This window comes from Nelusetta ayraudi, unplaced genomic scaffold, assembly GCF_046127955.1.
Source record: "Nelusetta ayraudi isolate G7.1 ecotype Tasmania unplaced genomic scaffold, CSIRO-AGI_Nayr_v1 ptg000068l, whole genome shotgun sequence".
In the NCBI taxonomy this organism is placed as follows: Eukaryota; Metazoa; Chordata; class Actinopteri; order Tetraodontiformes; family Monacanthidae; genus Nelusetta; species Nelusetta ayraudi.
The window spans coordinates 1,078,200-1,098,780 of record NW_027466118.1 but is presented as its reverse complement, the minus strand read 5'-3'; the positions used below and the strand labels follow the sequence as shown (position 1 = coordinate 1,098,780).

The 20,581-nt window shown below is 51.0% G+C and overlaps 1 protein-coding gene across 3 annotated transcripts in view; it reads left to right on the top strand.

Moving 5' to 3' along the window:
• The window catches only part of LOC142898540 (transcription factor COE1), a 59,516-nt gene extending 39,962 nt beyond the window's left edge, over positions 1-19,554 (top strand). Inside the window, exons 11-17 of one of the 3 annotated variants that reach the window (XM_076041507.1) lie at positions 5,537-5,625; positions 9,181-9,246; positions 10,176-10,338; positions 11,473-11,652; positions 13,510-13,707; positions 14,000-14,068; positions 15,980-19,554. In XM_076041507.1, the coding sequence (XP_075897622.1) occupies positions 5,537-5,625; positions 9,181-9,246; positions 10,176-10,338; positions 11,473-11,652; positions 13,510-13,707; positions 14,000-14,067 (764 nt within the window). In that variant the 3' untranslated portion in view covers position 14,068; positions 15,980-19,554. The remainder of the gene's footprint in view (positions 1-5,536; positions 5,626-9,180; positions 9,247-10,175; positions 10,339-11,472; positions 11,653-13,509; positions 13,708-13,999; positions 14,069-15,979) is intronic. The other 2 variants (XM_076041508.1, XM_076041509.1) reach the window with 2 other exon arrangements.
• The last annotated feature ends 1,027 nt before the right edge of the window (positions 19,555-20,581 follow it).

Here is a 20,581-nt window from a genome sequence, read left to right as displayed (position 1 = left end):
GATTCAGAGCGAAGCCATTAACTGTAATGTGTCCTCTGTCGTCTCTCCGAGGACTCCTCTGCCATTAGACTTGAGAAAGCTCCAATTAGACTCATCAAAGGCAATTAAGCTCTCCACTGATAAGAATAAAAGAATGTGTTTTTTTTTTTTTTTTTACCCCCCCCCCCCCCTTCCCGCCGCCACCACCACCCCCTCGTTCTCCGCTCTTCCTCTGTCTTTTTTTTTTTTTTTATCCCCTGATCCCCCCTCGTGTTCCTCTGCCTGCCCTCTGCCTTACCCACCTCTGGGGCTGAGAGCGCTCCCTAATCTCCCTCCCTCTCCTCTCCTCTCCCTCATTATCAGGTCATGACTACCCCCTCATGACGCCCCCCCCCCCTCCTCTCGCCATACAAATGCTCCGCCGGTGTTTGGTTGTGCATCACCTTTTACCGGCTCGCTGTCTTTCGAGCATTCATCTGAGAAGCTCTTCCCCTTTTTTTTCTTTCTCCCCTCGTAATAAAGCGTTGTGACGCTCTCGGCCACCCCCGTGAGTGTGTGCGTGCGCACGCGTTTGTGCATGTGACACGCCGGGATGCCGGTCATAGATTGGCGGAGTTGATGTATAACCCTTGTCGTTCAAAAGGCAATCCCTCCCTCCTCAGTATGCAGCCTTGTCTGCTTAGTGCTTCCGCCGCAGCCGCAGCCTGATATTAAAGGGCTCTGCTGGCTCGCATTAAGGGCCCGGGCGAGCGTGCACGCCGGCATGTCGTCCGCGCACGCGCGCACACACTCACGTGCAAACATTAGGGGTAGTTTTTCAGCGCCGAGTGCAGATTAGGTGTGTAGGAGACATCAGTCAGTTGCGGCGGGACGGCGCGAGAAAAAGACAAAAGTCAAGAACAGAATTTAAACCAGCTGGGAAGCTGCTGACATTTCTCTCCCCCTTCACCCGGCGCTCCCGATGAGTTTTCTAGCCGCCGAGCGAGAGGAATGTCAGCTTGCCCGCGATTCCGCACGCGGCAGCCGGCGGGAGGAGAACCCGAAAGGCACCACGTTCGGGAGGTCGAGCGTTGCAAAAATCGCAAACACGTTGCGTGGAGTTCTTTTTTTTGGGGGGATTAACGCGCCGAGAATCTTGTCGCCGTTGCCAGGGCGATAAACATTTTCCAAATCCAGATGGAGCCCGGGACCCCTTTTATTGTAGCAGTACACCTCATACTGTTTGGGTTGGCATCGCACGACCGCCGCGAGTTCCCGCACGATCCTTGGCAACATCTTCAATTTTCATTTTTCTTTCTTTTTTTTCATTTCACAGATATGTACCTGCATCCCACACACACACACACACACACACAATGCGTGCAGCATGCAGTCATCTGGCGATAAAAGCGGGGTGTGACCATGAGCTGGTCAATTACTCGTCTTGCTCCTATTTGTGAATGCTGTCTTTTATTGAGCTTGGGTGGAGGCCTGCTCTTGATTAAAACGGCTGGTCTCCAGCTGGAGTCAGGAGGGGGGTGGAGGAGGAGGGTGGGGGGCGGGGGGGTGCGGGTGAGGGGTCCAGCTGAGAGAGCTGCACGCGCGCCTGCGTTTACTGTGAGGAAATTCACACCTCGATTTGAGATTGAGATTAATTTTCTGCACCGCGCGGCTCGTCGACTCCCTCTTTAGCTCACTCCGCTCTTCGTCTTCGTCTCCTTCTTCCGTTTTTTTGTTGTTTTTTTTCATCCAGGAGCATCTGGTCCCGCGATGAGGATGATGATGCAAATTAATTTTGAGCCGCAGATTATTTTATCCCCCGCCGAAATGAACGGCGTTCGCCAGGGGAATGATTTCTTACGTTTTCCCTTTTTTTTCCCTCCCTCTTCTTCTTCTTCCTCTTCTTCTTCTTCCTCCTCCTCTTGTATCTTAATTCAAACGCGCACCTTTTCTCGCTTGCGCGCCTTTCAGAATTTGCATTTTCCCAGCGAGGATCCTCGCTGTCAGGTATTGTTAACTGTCAGCGCGTACTTTTTGCAACGCGTAATTAGAGCTTAGGTTGTAGTAGCAACCACACCTCCATTGATTTGCAGAATCTCTCCGCTCTCCCTCCTCCTCCTCCTCCTCCTCCTCCTCCTCCCCCTTCTCCATCTCTCAGCTCCCCGCCGCCTTTAAGGAGCAAAAAGCTCTACTCATGTGTTTTTTGTGTATGAATCTCCAGCCAACCGTGCATTAGTCTCCTTGACATGTTCAAGCGATGCTTTATTTAGCTTGTCGGATTCCGCAAATAAACGCAATCTCTGGGTTTATGGAAAAATGGATAAAAATTAGATTGTAAGGTATTGATCTGAATTGCGAGCAGTCGCTGGGGGTGTACGTGCGTGCGTGCGCGTGTGTGTATGTGTGTGTGTGTGTGTGTGTGAGTGGTAGTGGGGAAGGGGTTGGTGATGGTGGGGGGGTTGCAGCTCTCATCTGTGCAAGGGGGGGGGGGGGAGAAATGAAGCCGTAATTCAGGGCTATTGAACCCCCTGCCACTGGCGGCATCGATCGGCAGGCAGCGCTTATGAGATCACACCTGAGCACCGGAGACTGCAGCAGGGAGGAGGAATGGGCGGGAGGGAGGGGATGGGGGAGGAGGGGATGGGGGGGAGGAGGAGGAGGAGAAGGTGGAGGAGGGGGAGAAACAGAAGGGCTGTGATATGATCAGCTCCTTGTCTACTGTCTGAGGGCCTGTTAAGGTGTTAACATCAAGCCTCAGAGCCAATTACCTAACCCCTGCAAGTACACCCGCTGCCCCCCCCCCCCCCTTGCACACACACACACACACGCACACAATCACAAAGACGCACACATGGAGTTGTGTCACAGATCGAGCAGGCAGGGCCACCAGGCCTGCTGGACACTTACTGTAGCCCCCCCCTCCACCCCCCTCCCCCCCCCCCCCTCCTCCTCCTCCCTCCCATCACTCCTCCTCTCCTCTCGTGTTTCCAGGACAACTCCTCCATGCTGACCTCTCAATTATCCCTCACACCCGCCCCCCCAAAAACCACCCCCCCTCCCCTTATTTTTTCCTCCCCTAAAGCCCGTGCCTCCACCCCCCGGCCTCTTCTTCGTTACCCCTCACCCCTCCTCGCGGCGGCTCCCCCTGCGGCTTTGTGGGTTATTATAGTGAAATATGAAGCGGTGTGGATTCTGGGCTTCATGAAATTTCCATGAGCATTGATCTGATCTGATGCGGGTGATTGCTAGGTGAATCCCTCCAGTCCAGGGCTGTTGCTCATCTATTCATTTATTTATGGCAGTTATGTTTTACTGGCGTTGATTTGCTCTTCTGGAGAGCGACAGCTAAGGATTATAAATATACCTGTATGGGGAGCGTGTGCTTTGAATCCCGGAGTGTTGCGGCACTGCCTTCTTTTAAGGCTGTACAGTTTGGGCTTTTTTTCTCTCTCTCTTTCTGCCACTACCGATTCTCGCTATGAAATGTGAGACGACGTGCACAGCTTTAAGGGCATAAAACACTGGGATAATCCCCAAAGAGACACAGGTAGGTAGTTAGTGGTGCGCTTTGTCCCCCAACATCCTCCTCTTTTGGTTTATGGTCCTTGAAAAACGAGCAGAGACAATATCGCTTTCCCTCTCAATTACCAAAATTGTCTCTTTATTTTGTAATAGGCGGTGTCTTTGTACGTCTTGGGCTCTTTTTTTTTTCTTTTTTTTTATGCTATTGTTCACTCGAGGCTCATTTGGCACGTTGTGGCGAACTGATAAAAAATTCATCATAAAAATAAAAGCCTTTGAGACGGGAGAGAGTGGATGCTGTCGGAACAATCCCCTCCTCAGACTCGCGGGGCCTAATCCAGGGCAAATCCTCCTTAAGGCTTTAGAGAGATCAGAGGAACGAGGAAGTAATGTCAAATATTTGTCCTCGGAAATAATTCATACTTTATTTGTTGCATGTGATCATCTCATTGTTTTGGCTTATTCCATCAGCGGACCAGCTGGCCCGAATGTGTGTCATCCTTCAGAAGTTGAGCCCGCCTCTGGCGTCTTTCTCTCTCTCTCCAACTACCACTCCGACTCCCACCGCCCTCCCCCCCCACATCCTCCCCCTGCTCCGTGGTGTCATTGCTTCTAGCTATTCACCTTTCCTTTCATTCACTCTTATGGATTACTGCACCGCTCCGCAGGGAGAGCTGTCCAAATACGTTTGCGCTGCCAAAACAGAGTATCGCTGTTTGCCCGCTCCTTTCCCGTGTCTTTTGGGTCCGCGTGTCGGCGCGAGAGGCTCAGGAGGAGCCCTGGTGAAGTCACTGGAGGTCCAGCAGGACAGCTTGTACTCGTAGCCTCTGGGGGCCTTGTTTTTTCTTTTTTCTTTTTTCTTATTCTTCTTGGGGGCCGCCTAGTCAGCCTGGCTGCTCAGATGTGAGGCGAGCAGGGCATCAGCCCTCAGGAAACGTCCAAGCTGCGACCCACGGGGGAAACAGACGGACTGCACAGACACGTTTAGCGCCTTCTCTTCCCCCCCCCAGCACCCCATCCTCTCCCCCGCCTCCCTATATATATATATTTTTTTTTTACACCCATACAAACACACACAGAGACCCCTATACGCAAGGAGCATCCCATAGTTGGTAAAAAGTAGCGACGACTGCTCCCCATGTGTCTGCTCGGCTCCCCAGGCAACCCACAAAAGAGATGCAGGGGATGGGGGGGGGTAACGGGGGGCGATGGGGGGGGCAGGGTGGGAGACAGAGAGGGGAGAGAGTACATTAGGAATGAATTATATGGAGAGAGCACTTATCCAACAATCCTCCTCTGAAGTGTTTGTACTATGAGCCTCAGATCTTCATTGTATTTATTCTAATGTTTAAATATTCATGGTAAATCTTCTCATATTCAATTACCGCAGCGCGACCACAGCATGCCGAGAGAGAGCTCTCTCCCCGGCCGCCTGCGTGATCTGGGTGTGTGTGTGTGTGTGCGCGCGCATGTGCGCGTGCGACTCACTCTGTGTGTGTGTGTGTGTGTGTGTGTGTGTGTGTGTGTGTGTGTGTGTGTGTTTAGCTTGTTCCCCGGAGCGATCAAGCCTTTGTTATATTGGAACCAGGCTCTGTAATTGCTTATATTAGTCGCTGATCAACGCAAGACCACAGGACACACGTGTGTGCGCGCATGCACACACACACACACACACACACACACACACACACACACACACACACACACACGTGCGTGCGTGCGTGCGCGCGCCACCTGATTCCTGACAGTCTTTTTATTAAGCACCAAAGCTGGCGACAGAGAGAGATTCATTACATCACAGGCAAACAAAGAGACACGGCAGACTTAATGGGGAACACCCAGATTTCCACTGCGTTGAGGTGAATGTTGAAATATTCATGCAAAACCCAGCTTAATTCACTCATTCTGACTGGAATTTCCTTTTTTCTTTTTTTCCAAGGAGGGGTGGGGGGGGGTGGTGGTCACTAAAAGTTGTTTCTGAACATTGTGTGTTTTCATGGCCAGGAATCAATCGTCAACCTTTTCCTCTCTCTCTCCTCGCTGTGTTTGTGCCCAGCGCTGAACGAGCCCACCATAGACTACGGCTTCCAGAGGTTACAGAAGGTCATCCCCAGACATCCAGGAGACCAGGAGCGATTACCCAAGGTACGCCGCCGCCACCGCGCACTTCGCCACAGGCAATTATTTAATGGGGAATTTGCTGCTGCAGGGAGTTATTGACAAGTTCTAGTGTTTCATAGTGAGTATGGATATGCAGAAGGGGGAAAGGGGGGGGCGGGGGGCGGGGGGGGCAAGGGCACCCTGAGGTGTTGTGGTGACAGGCCGGGAGGGTAGGGGGGTGTGTGACATCATCGCGCGTTGATGGTCAACTTTGCATCTGAGCATATGCTTCCCCTCGCACGGGGGACAAACAAGCAGTTGCGTTCATCCTATATAAGGTCATTTAGGTTGGGAAAAAAAGAGGGAGAGAGAGAGGGAGAGGGAAAAGGGGAGAGAGGGGAGGAGGGGGTGGGGGGTTGGCGGGGGAGGCAGAAGCAGGTTAGGTGATCCATCATAGCTGTCCAGTCTTACCTCCTGCTGGGTCAGTGGATCGAAGTCAACCCCTGGTGGACTTTATTACTTCCAACACACACGCGCGCGGGCACTCACACACACACGCACACAGGCCCGCATGCACAAACGGGCGCGTGAGCGAGCACATGCCGCCGCACACAAGCGCACGTTCGCACGCATGGCTACTAAGTTGAGAGACGTCACGGCGAGGCAGAGATGGAGAGCCCGGGCCAGAAGCAGGAGGAAGATGGAGAAATCACTTTGCCCTCTCCGCGTGTCATGTCCGCTGGATACAAGAGTCGTCCCGGGGAGTTTCTGGTCTTTACCCTATCAACCTCCCCTCGCCCCTCCAACACCACCTCTCCAACCTCTCCCTAAATATCCCTGTACGTATTCGTCTCGACTCCTCCTCGCTCCACGGTGTCTCCTCTTCCTCTAAATGAACAGCCAGGAGCTGGCAGGCCCCGGCTGTTCATTTCAGCTCTATTGATTTGTGCCTTTATTGAGGTAATAACAGTTTGTTGACCACACTTATCTCAACTGTTGGCCTCAATCATGAGGGAGAGAGGGAGCGAGGCAGAGCCATAAAAAACGGTGACGTCTTTTGCTATAGTTGTCCCCGTCATGAACAAAAAATATTTTTCAAATGACCCACAATCCTTTGGTTTTCAACCTGTGTATGACAACCAAATTCTTCCCTTCGCTAATGTCTGGTTGTGACCACGCTGATCCGCAGTCCAACCATTGTGCACAGCTGTCAAGCCGGTCCAGAGCGAATCAAGGCTGCTGGGTATTTGCTCAAACGCAGGCAGGCTGTGGGGCGTTTCGCCTTCTGTGTGGGTCTGTGTGTTTGTGTGGCTGCAGGGTCTGGGCCCCGCTAATGAGCGGCCGCCCCGCCAGACGGGGCCAGGGCTCTGCTCTGGATCAGGTTCCCCTTCCTGTTGACGTCTCTGCGGGGCCTGACTTTTACGGGAAGAGACCCTGCGCCCAGGAAATGGTCTCCCCTTACAGCGGCAGGGCCGGGGAGGCAGCGCGGCGCTAACCACATTTATCTGTTTATCAGGACGACTCTGGAGCGCTGCCTAATCACGTTTAGCTCCTGGACAGATCCCCTCGGCTAACGAGAGACTGATAGGTACAGACAGGCCACAGGACCACGGCAGAGAGAGAGAGAGAGGGGGAGAGAGAGAGAGAGAGAGAGTGAGAGAGAGAGTGGGGTTGGGTGGGGAGGTGATTAATAGAGTGAATGGGAGAGAAGAAGGAGAGGAGGAAGTTTCAGGTGGACGTTTGAGATGCGCTGATAGACGCTGGCGGCGGCGGCGGGGAAGGGGAAGCGGTTTCGGCGAAGGCCGCCGAAAGCTTCGCAGCGTCGCTCCTGTCCGCTGATCCGCCCGCGTCCTAATGCCTCACACTTCCCTCATTTCCCCCCCTCCTCCCCTCCGTCATCCATCCATCCATCTACCTATCTGGCGATCCCTGGGAGGCAAGGCGGAGGGAGGGAGGGCGGGGAGACGGAAGCGAGAGGAGCCGGCGCATACATACTAAAGAACCACTTACCTTCGCGGGGCCTCTACATCTCTCAATCACCTGGAGCAGGCCTCCTCTCTGCTCCCCCCCACCCCCCACCCCCCCCAGCCCCACCCCTCCCCCGCCCTCCCTCTCTGCCGCCTTCCCCCAGATAGTGCTAGTAATGGGAGGTTAACACAGAGGCAGCGCTCCCATTATTGAGTGAATTTAGCACCTTGGACAGCGCTCTACAATCTTTATTGCTTTGCTGACCCTCTCGTCATGTCCTGGGCGTGATCGACAGCCCCCACATGTGCCGGGGCTACGTGTGCGTTTTTTTTGCCTGCGTAAGTGTGAGTGTGTGTGCGTGTGTGTGTGTGTGTGCGATATGAGGTCTGATTGAAAGGCGGTGTGTCACGGAACAGAGAGCACACATGCTCCGGGGCTTGTTCACAGCGAGGGATACACTCAGGAGGGTATAGCGCGCAGCGTGTGTGTGCGCGCCGAGCGAAAGTGAAGGAGGGAGAGACGGAAAAGAGGGGAAGGTTGGAGGGGATGGGGGGGGATACAGGGGAAGGGGGGCCGCAATTTTCTGGTTGTCGCGCCTCCAGCATGTATCCTGGCCCCGGCACATTAACTTTTAAAAAGGGTTTCGTAGGGCTGTAGGTGTCTACATCACAACACACGCACACGCGCACACACACACACACATATAAAGACTGCCTGGAGTCACACACGCTCGCACACTCGCGGAAGGGGTAGAGAGAGAAGAGAGAGAGAGAGAGAGAGAGAAAAAAAGAGAGGAGGAGTAAGACTGGGAAAGGAAGGTAAGCGAGAGAAAATGAGCGCGGGGAAACGGCAACACGACGGAAGGATAAATGTTTGATGTGGGAAATTCCACTCTGCGCTTTTCACCTGAGCAATGATGTTCGACATTTATCAGGCAAAGTGGATGCGCCGGCTATTCACCGGCATCATTACCGGGGTTAATGCGGGCCAGAGGACGGGCGTGTCCCCCGCTGACGAGCAGGAGCCGTGTAGCCGTCGGCCTGATGATGTGTTGTGTTAAATGAGATTGATGCGCCGCGCTGCGCCATATATCCGGCGATCCGGCGGTGACGGCGGCGGCGGGAGGAGGGGGGGAAGGGGGGGGTGGTGACGGTCGTCTGATCAAAAGAGATATAGGCTCATGTTTTATTCACAGATAACAGTATCTTACTTCTCCTCTCCCAAACTGCCTGGTTAGTAACAAAGTGCCGGGACGGGCCCATCCCTCTTCCTCTCCTGCCTTCCCTCTCTCTCTCTCTCTCTCTCTCTCTCTCTCCCTCTCCCTCTCTCTCTCTCTCTCTCTCTCTCTCTCACTCTCACTCTCTCTCTCTCTCTCTCTCACTCCCTCTCTCTCTCTCTCTCTCTCTCTCTCCCTCTCACTCTCTCTCTCTCTCTTCCCACTTCCTCTCCGGCGCTACTCCTCTGTTCTGCATTCGCAGCATAACGGCAGACGCGAAATGTAATAAAAGTGAGTGAAGTCTTCGAAGCCGTCACACGCTCATGATCAATCCCCTCCTCTCTCCCTCTCCCTCTCTCTCTCTCTGTGTCTCTCTCTCTGTCTCTGTCTCTCTCTCTCCCTGCACCTGATTGTAGGAGGTGATCCTGAAAAGAGCAGCAGACCTGGTGGAGGCTTTGTACGGGATGCCCCACAATAACCAGGTAACAGCAAAAAAAAATCTCCCCTTTGAAACAAAAAAAAATAAACAATATTTCTACTCCCCACCCCACCCCCTGCCTTCTTGATCATAAGATTATGTTTGGGGGGGGGGGGGTTTGATGCCACTGGCGGCTTCAGAAGAGGCGTCTTTGCCGGCCCCGCAGCCCCCCCGCTGCGATTTTAGGCTCCATCCGGGACCTGCAGCCGCACACGTGGGAATAAGTTAGCGCTTTTATCAGCTCCAGCGTTGAGGAAGCAAGGGGTGGGGAGGGGGGGGGTGTCACAGTGGAAACTGAGCGTAAGGGGAGGAGGAGGATGTGCGCGAGCCGGATTTGGAGGAGGTAGAACAGAATGGAAACACGAGGCAAGAGAAGAGAAGATTTAGAGCAGCGGTGGGCAAACCTTTTCACTGGTGGGGCCACACTGGGTTCTAAAATGTGAGAGAGGGGCCGGTATATCATGGGATATGTAGAAAACATGTGCTTTAATGTCAATTGAAAATGAACAAAAGCAAAGTTACAACAAAATCAGTGTCTTTGAAGCCCCAACGTATTTAGCTCTTTATTGAAATGACTCCGAAAACTCTGAAAAAATGGAGGAAATACAGCTATTTTATGACTTACTCACTATTAATATAATTACTTCAAGTTCAGCTGGCCAGATTGAAAATTTTAACGGGCCGCATATGGCCCCCAGGCTGTAGTTTGCCTGTTTTAGAGGCAGGCGAAAGTTCTGATCACTGTGACGTTTCGCCTATTTTTACTGGAACCAGTCACACCACAACAAGTGACCGCCGCTTTTCAAGAAAACCCAAAGAAAAAACACTCCACTAACACAGAGTTCGAGTCGCCTCGTGAGACACTAAAGTTTGTTACTGACCGCAGCCCCTTTTCCCTTTTTTTTCCTTTTTTTTTTCCTCCCTCCGCTCCAGGAGATGATCCTGAAGCGGGCGGCGGACATCGCCGAGGCCCTCTACACAACGGTGCCGCGGGGCCACAACCAGCTATCCAGCCTCGGCAGCGGCTCCGTCCACGCCGGCATGATGGCCGTCAACTCGTTCAGCGGCTCGGAGGTGGCGCAGACGGCCAACCAGGGTGAGCAGAATCACAAGGGAATGTAAAAAAGACAGAAAGGAAAAGATAAATCCAGGAATGGCAGATAGTTTTCTCTATTATTTTCTAATTGGAAAGTGGTTAAAACGAGCAGCATAATAGAGAGATTCTATTTTCCATGTGAGAACTATAAAAAAAAAAAAACAGGATGATTGGTCGGGAGGCGTCAGGGAAACAAAGGAACGCAGCAGGAGGGAGAGAGGGAGGAAGGGGACGAAAGAGGAAGTGGGAAAAACTTAAGACGGGGAGAAAAAAAAAAGCAAAGGTAGGAGAGTGAAGGATGGAGAAAAAGGGAGCCGCGGACGGAGTGCGATGGAGAAATATGAGCGGGTCCTAGGGGTGTGTATATTAGACTGGGGTCGGCCCCTGTCTGACAGAGAGAGATGTGGGTGCAGTCAGTGGTGATTCATCACACGTATCAGGGGAAGCAGCCAGGAAGTGGATGGACCGGCCTCCAGATATGTCTCAATACTTCCAATGAGCTTCCCCACCTTTTCCTCCCTCCTTCATCTTCATCTGGACACGTGTTCAGGTGGGGTGGGGGGGGGGGGGTGGGGTGGAAACAACAGACACGGGGGCCTCGCAAGTTGTTTCCGACTGGTAACGGATGAGGACGGGGGATTGGTGCCGCCTAATTATCAGGAAGCTGCGCGGCAACAGCGCCCCCGCTGCCCGGCCCGCCTTCAATCCTGACACTCCAGCTGTTCCTTCATTTCTCCAGCATCAGCACGTTGGGCCCGAGACGGATATTTATACTCTTCTTCTTCTACTCCTTCCTCTTCTCCATCTCATCCTTCTTTTTTTTTTGCCTTTGCTGCATAGTGGAGAAAACGCTCCCGCCAGGAACACTAGGCTTTATTTCTTATAAATTACAGGAGCGCCGCGGCGGCGTTTAAGCGCTAATTGCCTGATCAATGCATCTCATTTTGGAGAGGAGCCAGCCGGGTTAAAGGCTTCTTGTTTTACTGGCCTGACGAATGCGAGTTCTTTCTCATATCAGTCTTTCTCCCTCTGCCACAATGATTTCTTTTGGCTTGGCCTTGCGTCGTCCATTTGTCCCCGCATCTGCTTTCACTTCTAACACCTCTTCTTTCTCCCGTCTCACCCCGACCTTAGGTTTCAGTCGGAGCACGAGCAGCGTCTCCCCCCACGGTTATGTCCCCAGCACCACCCCTCAGCAGAGCAGCTACAGCTCCGTCTCCACGAGCATGAACGGCTACGGTAACTCCGGCATGGCCACCCTGGGCACCTCGCCCAACTTCCTCAACGGATCCGCCGGCAACTCGCCCTACGCCAGTGAGTGAACGCACCGTCGCACTCCCTCGATCTGTAGAAAACCAAGTCGATGTGTGAATGAGAAAAAAAAAAAGACAAGAGCGCAAATGCAGATTCCGCACAGGGAAAGCCGTGCTGGCTCATCGCTTTCTTTAAGAACAGAGTCAAACGCAAATCCCCTCTTTATTGGTCAGGGGAGCCGTTCAACATAGCGCCCCCCCCAACCCCCCCACCCCTCGCCCCTCCTCCCTGCCCCGTGCTCGCACCCCGCCGACTCTGCACACCCACCCACACGCACGCACGTGCGCGCACACACCCCCTACATTAAAGACCCTTGATTAAATCAATAAACTAATTGCTAGAGAAGCAATTCCATTTCGGCGCTTTGATTCCTGGGTGTTAACAAGTATTTTAACAGGCTCATCGGCCCCTCACAGACACTTTCAATCAATGGCCCCTCGGCCCGCCTTTGTAGGTCCAATTTTCATTAATTGATTAGTTAGGCCCCCTTCATAAATGGATTATGACTTTATTGCGAGGATTTGTCAGGAAGGGCCATAAAAGCTAAGTGTTGGATAATAACAACAATAAAGGCGGCGGCAGATATCAGAGGGCAGGTGAAATACGACTTGGCTGATTGCAAAATCACTGAGGGGGGAAAAGAAACGCTCTTAGTGTATTAACAGACAAAAGACAAACCCAACGGAGGCGGACGGGTGGGGTGATGTCAGAGCCGGGGGTGGGGCGGGAGAGGAGGTCAGGATTTGTTGTCTCGCAATTTACAGCAGGTGGTGACTGGTCTCGGCAATAAGGCTTCTTCTGCAGACTGTGTAGCTTTGCTTCAGTCACCCGCATGTTTTACATCCTGTGAAACTTTCAGCGTTTTATTTGTAGGCTCTTGTGTTGCATTGATCTTTTTTTTTCCGAGAACTTTTGGCCTTTGTCCATTAAGCAGCGAGATTAAACGTGTTGATCTTAATGCGGACGGTTCAGATTGGAGAATGCTTCACGTTTCTCTTTTTGCCGAGACTGAGACTCAACTCAAAGTGCAGCTAATACCAGTTTGTAAAGTATCCAGCCACCTCAGCCCGTCGACAGCCCGCAGGTTAACTTCCTCATTCAGGCTGTAGTTGGCGAATGTGATCTCATTTGACATGTAAAAATAAATAAATAAATAAAATACAGATTTCTTTCTATAATTATTTTTGAAAAGCAGGCGGTGAGTATTTTGGAGACATTTCCAGCTATTTCGGTGGTGATTTCTCTCAAAATTCTTTGCTCCGGCTGCTCGCTTCGAATTTCCTGAGTGATTATCAGGAAAGACGGAGGTGGGGGGGAAAAAATACAACCATGGAGGAGGCTTTTTCCCCTCGTAAATTGCCCTGAAAAACAAATCGCGGCACCTCAACTTAGCGGGGAGGTTTTTTTTTTCCCTCTTTTAGCAACAGGATGACTCATCAAAACAGACTGATCAGAGGGGAGGGACGGAGGGAGCGATGGAGGGAGGGAGAGAAAATGCTTTAGGCTGTTTTCGACTTTCCAGCACCTCGCTTTTAAAAAAAAAAAATAAAATTATTTATTTATTTTACCTTAGCGGTGGAATATCTAATGATGATGATGGGGGAGGGGCGGTTGTTGCTTCCAGCCAGTTGAACTAAGTCCAAAATATTACCCCCCCCCCCTCCCCCGTCACCGTCCATTGACCAGTCCCTTTCTGTTCGTCTCGCCTGCCCGTCCTCTGCCCTCGGCCGTCTCTCTAACCTCATCTCCTCCTCCCTGCCCTCCCTACCTCCCTCCCCCGCTCCTTCCTCCCTGTCATTCCTCCCCCCTTTCACCCCCCCCCCCCCTCCTCTCTACTTCCTGTCCGTGCACCCCCAGTCGTGCCGTCCAGCCCCACCATGGCCTCGTCGACCAGCCTGCCCTCCAACTGCAGCAGCTCCTCCGGCATCTTCTCCTTCTCGCCGGCCAACATGGTGTCGGCCGCCGTCAAGCAGAAGAGCGCCTTCGCCCCCGTCGTCCGACCCCAGAACTCGCCGCCCCCCAGCTGCACCAGCGCCACGGCCAACAGCCTGCAAGGTGAGCCGGGTGGTGGTGGTGGTGGTGGCGGGGGTTAGGTTCCCCCCTCCCTCCCACCGCCCCCGCCGGGGCGGACGCTGCTGCACATTCAACTTCTGAGCCGCTCTTCCTCACCTGCTTACGATAACAAGTTCTCACTTTTTGCTCCTGACCCTCCTTTTCTTTCTCCTCCTCCTCCTCCTCCTCCTCCTCCTCCTCCTCCTCCTCACTCCCTGTTTTTCATTTCTCCTTCCCTCCCTCCCCCCTTCCTCACCCCTTCCTCACCCCCTCCACTTGACTTCCTTTGCTATAGATCAGTCTTTTGTGGACTCTAGCAAGTACTCGTCAGCCAACGCGCTGCAGGGCCTGGCCTTCTCCTGAAGTATGTCGCAGCCTCTCTTTCTTTTTTCTCGGTTGTTATTCACCCCTCGTTTTGTTTTTCCGCGCGCCGCCGCCACAAAAAAAGCAGTGCAGCGCCTCTACCTCACTGTGTTTTTGTTTTTTTTTATTTGTCACTCTTGACTTGGCAGAGAGAGACAGCATGCCACGCCATATGTCTTCCATTTCCTGTCTTCACTTCCTGCTTCCTGCCTGTGTTCTGTCGGGTTGGGGGGTGGTGTTATGTTAACGCGGGTCACTCCGTCCTCTCACTTCCATCCACCCGGCGGCAGCAGCGGCAGCAGGGGTCCCCGCTCGCGCTCAGGCAGGATGTCGCACGGTGTTGGCGATCCAGAGAGGAGAGAAGTGATGGATGAGAATCTTTATCAGAGCTCCCAGCTAAGCACTTCCTCACTTCCTCTGCCGGGGCGTTGATGAGCGTTGACCACGCTGACCCGAAGGCCATCGGCCACCGTGCGGCGCCGCACACGGCAAGGAGACACTTAGGAAATGACCGGGGAATTAGTGAATTGAGGGGAAGAGAGGGAGGTGGGGAGGGCGGGGGGGGGCGGATCAATGGGCAGCCAATATGTTACATGAAAAATTCCTCCCGGTGATGGCTGCTGCTGCTGCTGCTGCTGTGTTGGGGGGGAGGGGGAGCAGCAGGAGTGTCGGGGGGAGGAGGTGAGGGGGGGGGGGGGGGCAGTGTGTGTGTGTGTGTGTGTGTGTGTGTGTCTGTGTGGTCATTGCTCAGACAAGCAGCAGGGTCCCCCCCCCCCCCCCCCAGACACAGGCGCGCACGCACAGTTATACAATCTTTGGTTGTAAACTTGGCGGAAGGAAGTTGAGCGGAGGAGATTTTTTTTCGCCATCAAAAAAGGCAAAGTCGGAAGTCTGGGAGTATTTTGGCTGTTTGCAAGGACGCTGAGGGGAAACAACTGGTCGTCCACTGAAGTTTTAAGAGTGTCCGAACTCCTGGGAAAATGACAACATATTATTGGTGCATGCGATTGGCAAGTGGCGTCTGCAGGTCTCTGCACACGGCACGTACAGCAGCAAAAACAGCATCTGGTGTTTCAGTTCGGTCGCTGCTGCTTATTCATTGCCGACGCTGCTTCAGAATCGGGGCAGACGCACAATAATTATACTAGTGATGGATGTTCGGTCCGTTTCTGCTCCGGCACAATGCGAGCTCCGCTGCTAGAGCTATAAACTCCGTCGTAGCTCCGGATGCCGGTGTTATGTTGAAATCTGTTCACCCTGCACCCAATCGCATCCCTAACCAACCAGTTGTCCTTAAAGTTGCTTTACCTGACTCCACCTTACATTTACACCTTACATTAACTCCAAATGAAAAAAAAAAAATCCCACAGGAATTGCTTTTTTTCAGTTGTGTTTTCAAAATAAAACTTGGTTAAATGATTTCAGTGTGTGTATATAAGTAACATAATAACATTTTGAGCACATCTCAACAATACCGTGATAATATTGAGAATCGTGATAATCAATATTATCACCACCACCACCACCACCACCACGAACGAGCCGGACGCTTCCATTTCTTCGCGTTCACTCGTCGCCCAGTGATTCCGCCGTCTCCGTCGATGTCCGTCGCCGCACCTCGCCACATCCCAGCCAGCAGCGTGCAAACGCTGGGATGGTTGGACGGCGTCGCTGTGTGTGAAAAGTTAGCGGGGAAGGAAGGAGGGCTGAGGGAAGGAAAAAAGCAACAGTTTGGGCGCGTTAATGAGGCGGACTTGTCTTTGTTCGCCAGATGCCGGAGCACATTTCTGTTCTGTGACTGCTGTGATGACAGATGAAACCCAGCGATCACATGACTGACCTCTCCCCCTCTCTCTCTCCCTCCCTCTTCCTCCCTCTCTCTCTCCTTCCTCCCCCTCTTTTCCCACAAAAGCGGCGATTCGCGGGATGATCGTTCCGCCCATGTGAGAGCGACTGGGACGGCTGGAGATTTTGGGAATGTCGACGGCGGTAGCAGAGTCTGGCAACCCACCCCCGACCCCCCTGACCCGCCTCTGCCCCCCCCCCCATCCCCCCCGTAATGCTCGAGCTCAAGATAAAACGCAAAGACTCTGTCAAACTCAGGCCTTTCCAACAGGATTTCATCTGGAGGGATAAAGGAGGAGGAGGAGGAGGAGAGGAGGAGGAGGAGGAGGAGGAGGAGGAGGAGGAGGAAGAGGTGGGGGCGGGGGAGGGCCGTTGTGATGTTATTTCCCTCCTGGTTGAATTAGTTGTAGCTTCTCTTTGCAGCCGCATCGGATGGAGTGTATAGAGACGGATAGCTTAGCCAGAGTGTGACACTGACCTCATCAAAAAAAGAGCATTTATTTATCATTGTTTGGTTGGAGCCTGTAAAGTTTTTTTGTTTTGTTTTTTTTGTTTTTTTTTGGGGGGGGGGCGTTTGATTTGTGGATGCCGGTCGCCCGTCTTCGCTCCGCAAACTTGCACAAAACAAGTGAAGTTTCTGGTTTGGTCGAGGAGGAGTTTTTAACGCAACATCTGTCACAACACAAAGATGTTTTTCTCTCTCTCTCTCTCTCTCTCTCTCTCTTCTCTCTCTCCCTCTGCTCGCCCCCCCCCCCTCCCCCGCCATCGCTGCAGAGCCACATCACAACGCACTCGCTAAGTGGAAATAAGGTCAAAGACGCACACGCGGAAACAGATCCACGCAGAGTAGAACAAAGTCTCCCCTCAGTTTTGCTGCTAATTATCTTGTTAGGTCTCAATGTGGTGTAACAAAATCAACCCTCTCGCTAATAAAACAGAAAACATGCCTGTCTGTTTTTTTCTCTCCTATGGGTTTTTTGTTTGTTTGTTTGTTTGTTTGTTTGTTTGTTTGAATTTAAGATAAAACTGTGAGGATTGAGCTGTTTGCAATATGCTTTTCTTGCTTGTCGTGTGAAGAGAAGAAGACGACGGTTTAGCCAAAATGGACTCGCTCGTTTTTTTTTTGTTTGTGTAGGTTTTTTTGTTTTGTTTTTTTTGTTTTTTTTGTTTTTCCGTCAGAGATTTCTTTAGTGAAGACTTGAAAAGCCAGAAGACGTGCGTGTCCAGCCAGCACTGTAATGAAGGATTCTAGCAAATATCAAATTAGAACAAATGTGTGATATATGTGATATATTTTTGTACATACTGAAGAAGAAAAGAAAAAAAAAACAAAAGCAGAGTTTTTCATTTGGCGTTCCTTTTTCTTTTCTGCGATAGCTCTAGTTTGAAATGTTAAACATTAATGTCTTAAGGCAGCTTCTCGAGTACAGAAGATAGATTTGCTGTGTGTTGTCAATATCTCTTCTTATAAACATGAGAAACATGGATTTGGATACAAAAAGGGGTTTCCTGTAAAATATCCTATAAATAATGTATTTATCCCTTGTATTTGTACATTGCCTCTCTCACCCTTGTTTAGTTGTGTTGTGTAAGTTTAATACAGTAAGTGGACATATTTCACAGTGTGTTTGTTTCGTTATTTACTGTTGTCTCTCACTATTTAAATGTGACAATTTTTTATCACTTTGTTTTTCTATGTCGACTGTTTTGCATTGGTATACCATGCTTTCATTTGTTTTATTCAACAACAACAAAAAAAAAACATGCCGTTGTCTATTTTTCTATTATTTGTAAGTTAATAAACAAAAAAAAACTTTTTTTTTTTCCCTCATGGAAATTATTGTATGTCAAAAGAAACCGTAGCAACTTATTCAGAGTATTTGGTTGAAGTAGATTTTCTAAGAATATATACACACATTAATATATAACTGTAAATCTATATTTTTTTTCCCTCTTTTTTTCCCGTTTCTTTCAGGCTTTGAGATTGAAACTGTTCTTGGCCTGACAATATGCATGGGTTCTTCTCTTGAGTGACACTTTCCTTTTGATTTCTGTGCGTGGAAACTGTCCGACGATTCGCTGTCCGTGTTTTCTTTTCTCTTTCGTCGACTTCCTCTTTTTTTTTCTCCTCTGCTCTGGTTCTTTCTGTTCCTACATGTTATTTATGCCTGCTTACATACTGTATCGATAAAGTCTCCCCGCCCCCCCCACCTCCCTCGTTTTTTTTTTTCCTTTCCCTCCTTCTGTCACTGTAATCTTTACCAGCAGTCTAGATGCCTTAACAATGCAAAACCCCCATTCTTCATTCAATCACATGTACAGTTTTTCTAACCTCGCCGCCACAATTGTCTGTCGCCACAGAGGAATTCATGGGAACTTGGGGACAAAAAAGCACAAACCCACTTTGTTTGGTGGTGATGCCAGACTCGAATACAAAGAGCCATAACTCAACAATCACACACACACACACACACACACCCCGTTGTACTATAATACTACAGCAATGGCACGCTTTGAAGGACAGCGGCGGAGGCTGAGAGGCCTGTCTCAGCTGTGCTCATTGCACTTTAAGTGTTCACAGGAACACATTGTCTTCTTTGTAGCGATTATGTAGCCCTCTCTCTCTCTCTCTCCCTCTCTCTCTCTCTCTCTCTCTCTCTCTCTCAACCGTATGATGTTAATATTTCTCCACCGCAGTAACACAACAGTGTGTGACAACGCAGAGCCGTTTTTTAATTGTCATACAACAAAAGGTGGGGGGGGGGGTGCGCGGCGAAGACGGGGCCCGAGCGCCGTCGCGGCACGACCTGCGTCATCTTCATCGCCGAGTCGTTTTCCGTCGCTTTTTCCGGCTCCGGCATCTGACAGTCGACCCCCGCCCCCCCGCAACCTCCCCAACCCTCAGTTCCCCTCTCTCTACCCCCCCCCCGCCCCCCCATGTCAGGCCCTGGGACAACACGGCTTCATTTACAAGCTAAACAAGAGCAAGAACAGGAGCGAGCGTGGAAGCCTGAAAAAGGAGCCTCTCGGCCCCCTCTGCCATCTCTCTGGTCTCTTCCTTTGTGTCTGCCGTGTGTCTTCAAGCTGTTGCTGGACAGAGAATAGGGCTTTTTCTCTCCGCTTTTCTTTCCTCGAGCCTGTTTTTTTTTTTTTTTTTTTTGTTAAGTGGCAAGAGAGGACGTTTTAACAGAGGCGCCTGCTGACAGACGAGTGTTTTTCGGGGCACTTGTGTGCCTGCGCCGGCCGGGGCCGCCGGGGTTGGCTGGGAGGGGCTCCGCCGTATCTGTTTCAAATGAACTGCAGAGGTCTGTTGTCATACAATGGCTTCTTTGAGAACAAGAGTCCCATCCTGATTGTGGATATTGGCAATGGGTGGTTTTTTTTTTGTTTTTTTTTGTATTTAGGTAACAAACAACACACACACACAAAAAAAGATGCAAACCAAATAGCTGGTGACTATTTTTTTGTTTTTCTTTCCCCTCTGTTTTTGTCTTTTGACTGCAAATACACTGAACAGCTCTATGATATAAGGGAAGAAAAGAATTCTACTGTATAGATTGTTATTGTTTTTGATGAAAATTGAGCTGTACGATAACTTTTGGACTCTCACAATGTTGAATTAAAGTTACCTCTTGTCTGTGACTTTTTGCTCAATGGTCATTTTGTCATTGCTACTAAAACAAACAGAAACTTCGCTCCAGGTTTAGAATTAAATCGCAGCAGATCAGACTGACGTCTTGTTTCTTGTTCTGGTTTCATAGAAAAGAAGCAGCCGCAATTTATTCAACAGGTCAGAAACAGGCCCGCGTCCCTCCCCTCCCCTCCCCTCCCCTGACCACCCCTCTCCCGCTCGGCCTCTCGCCCTAATGAATCTAATTCATTAATGCATTACCGAGGGTACGGTGAACATGGTTAGCCTGACAAGTTTCCTCCTAAACATATTAGTTAATGATGATTCCAAGGTTATTAATTGCAAACGCACCAGCCCACCGTAATTGAGTCATCATTTGCATAGCCGGTCATCAGCAGAAAATTAATTTCTTTTTTATTTTTTGCATATCTAATTTAGGGCCCCCGCTATTGGATTAGCTGGCGAAAGGAGCGGATCCTGAGATTGTGCTGACCTCGACGCGTTCCAGGGTCTCAGCGGTAACTGGAGGCTTCCGTAGTGCCGACGGGGGGGGGGAGCGGCAGACACGACCTGGAAGTACCGTCGAATTAAGCACTCATAAACTCAGCGTGTACTCGTGTGCGCTCGCCTCGCTAATTGCCCGTGGTTCTCCTAGCCTAGCCGCGCGGGGGGCTCCTTCCCCCCCCAACCCACCATACATCTAATAAGAGGCTTGATAGTTTGCTGACAAACACTAAAGTGGGCTGCGGCGACGTTTTGCAGTAGGAGGTGAGATATTGAATTATAAAGGTTACACGCTCAGCGCTGAGGTAAATGAGAATGAGGTTTGATTAGCGTAGCGCGTAGCGCCGGTGCAGTGTTTCTCCACGCAGCTCCTGGGATTCCGAGCCACAACTTGCGGGGCTTTTGGAAGCGCACACACACCAAAAATTCGAACCGACTCATTAATCATAGATACACACACACACACGCACACAAACGGTGAAACAATTCCGCAATACATAAATATATATATATATTGTCTTTCAGCAGCCTTTC